Genomic DNA, 1,264 nt, shown 5'->3' with positions numbered 1-1,264 from the left:
GACGATGCATGTACAATTCACTTTCCGACAAAACAGTCAAGAAGTGAATTATTTGCAGTGATCAATTGTAAATTGCGTTTTGTATCAGGATACCGATGCTAAAACTGGTATGAAAAGATGTGCGCTCGCTATGTCTGTGAGTTTGATTAATAGGATACGGGCCTCCTTCTTTGTGTTTGTTATATATATCTCTTATCAGGGAGGACATATGCGTTTCTTCTTTAAATTTGCAAGTAAGCAATAGGTAAATACAAAGTCGAAAAGACATTGTTTTTGTGACTTTATTTCACCAGATTTCTTAAAGTTGACATTGTATAGGGTGGTGTTGTCAACGAGGATATGACCATGATGACACCAGATGTCCAGCATTTGATAGAAATGTGCAGAGCCAGTTGAGCTTAACCATGATGGCCGCCACCTCCACCACCTTTTCCGCCTCCTCCATGGCCGCCACCTCCTTTGCCACCGCCTCCTTTTCCACCACCACCTCCTCCGTGGCCGCCTCCTCCTTTGCCACCACCTCCTTTGCCGCCACCTCCCTTGCCACCACCTCCTTTGCCACCGCCTCCTTTGCCACCACCGCCTTTGCCTCCACCTCCACCTCCACCTCCATGTCCTCCTCCGCCTCCTTTGCCGCCACCACCTCCGTGGCCACCGTAGGCAGAGCCAAAGAAGGCTGTGAACACTAGAAAGGAAATAAAGTGCATCCATCAGTTGTTAATCATCTGTAAAGAACATGCCCAAAATAGCGTTTTCCACATAAAAGTGCTGCTGGGAGCCCTTTGTTAGCTCTTTAAGTCACATTGCTATAGACGATGCGTTAGGAAATGAAAGATAGGTGAACTTCTCAGTCAACGTTTTGCAATAGCCAAACTGCTCCAAAGAAAGGGTAAACTTACCCAAGGCCACAACAAGTGCAATTTTATAGAGCTGCATTTTCACGGTTACGTCTATCCACAATAGAATAAACGGTGTGAATGAGCGTTTTGCAACTACACAAGGCCTTTTATACAAATGGACAAGGAAATGAAGACAGTGAATCGAAATACTGGCAATTGAGAAAGAAAGAGAAGAAATTGCATTTTGAGTTTTTCCTGAACATTTATTTGTGAACTAACAGCATGTTATGTAATATCACCTAGACATTGGAGATATTCATTCTTTATTATTTACGTTTTCCTGCTTAACTAGGAGAAACATGCTGTGCATTAGTAAGGCAGACAGGCGCCCCTTGGCTGTTTCTCTGCTGGATGAAATGCTGGGT

General features: G+C 44.1%; 1 protein-coding gene across 1 annotated transcript; it reads right to left on the bottom strand.

Annotated features, from left to right (window-relative positions):
• Positions 1–267: 267 nt before the first annotated feature.
• Positions 268–999, bottom strand: LOC124287298 (acanthoscurrin-1-like). Its single transcript, XM_046723797.1, has 2 exons — positions 900–999; positions 268–685 (listed from the first exon to the last, which is right to left on the bottom strand). The coding sequence occupies exons 1-2, from the start codon at positions 934–936 to the stop codon at positions 399–401; spliced, it is 324 nt and encodes a 107-aa protein (XP_046579753.1). The 5' UTR covers positions 937–999; the 3' UTR covers positions 268–398.
• Positions 1,000–1,264: the final 265 nt, after the last annotated feature.

The sequence above is a fragment of the Haliotis rubra genome, unplaced genomic scaffold (assembly GCF_003918875.1).
Source record: "Haliotis rubra isolate DU_JTF1 unplaced genomic scaffold, ASM391887v1 Scf4, whole genome shotgun sequence".
Taxonomy (NCBI): domain Eukaryota; kingdom Metazoa; phylum Mollusca; class Gastropoda; order Lepetellida; family Haliotidae; genus Haliotis; species Haliotis rubra.
Note: the sequence above shows the minus strand (reverse complement) of the source record. Positions and strands in the feature narration are given on the sequence as shown.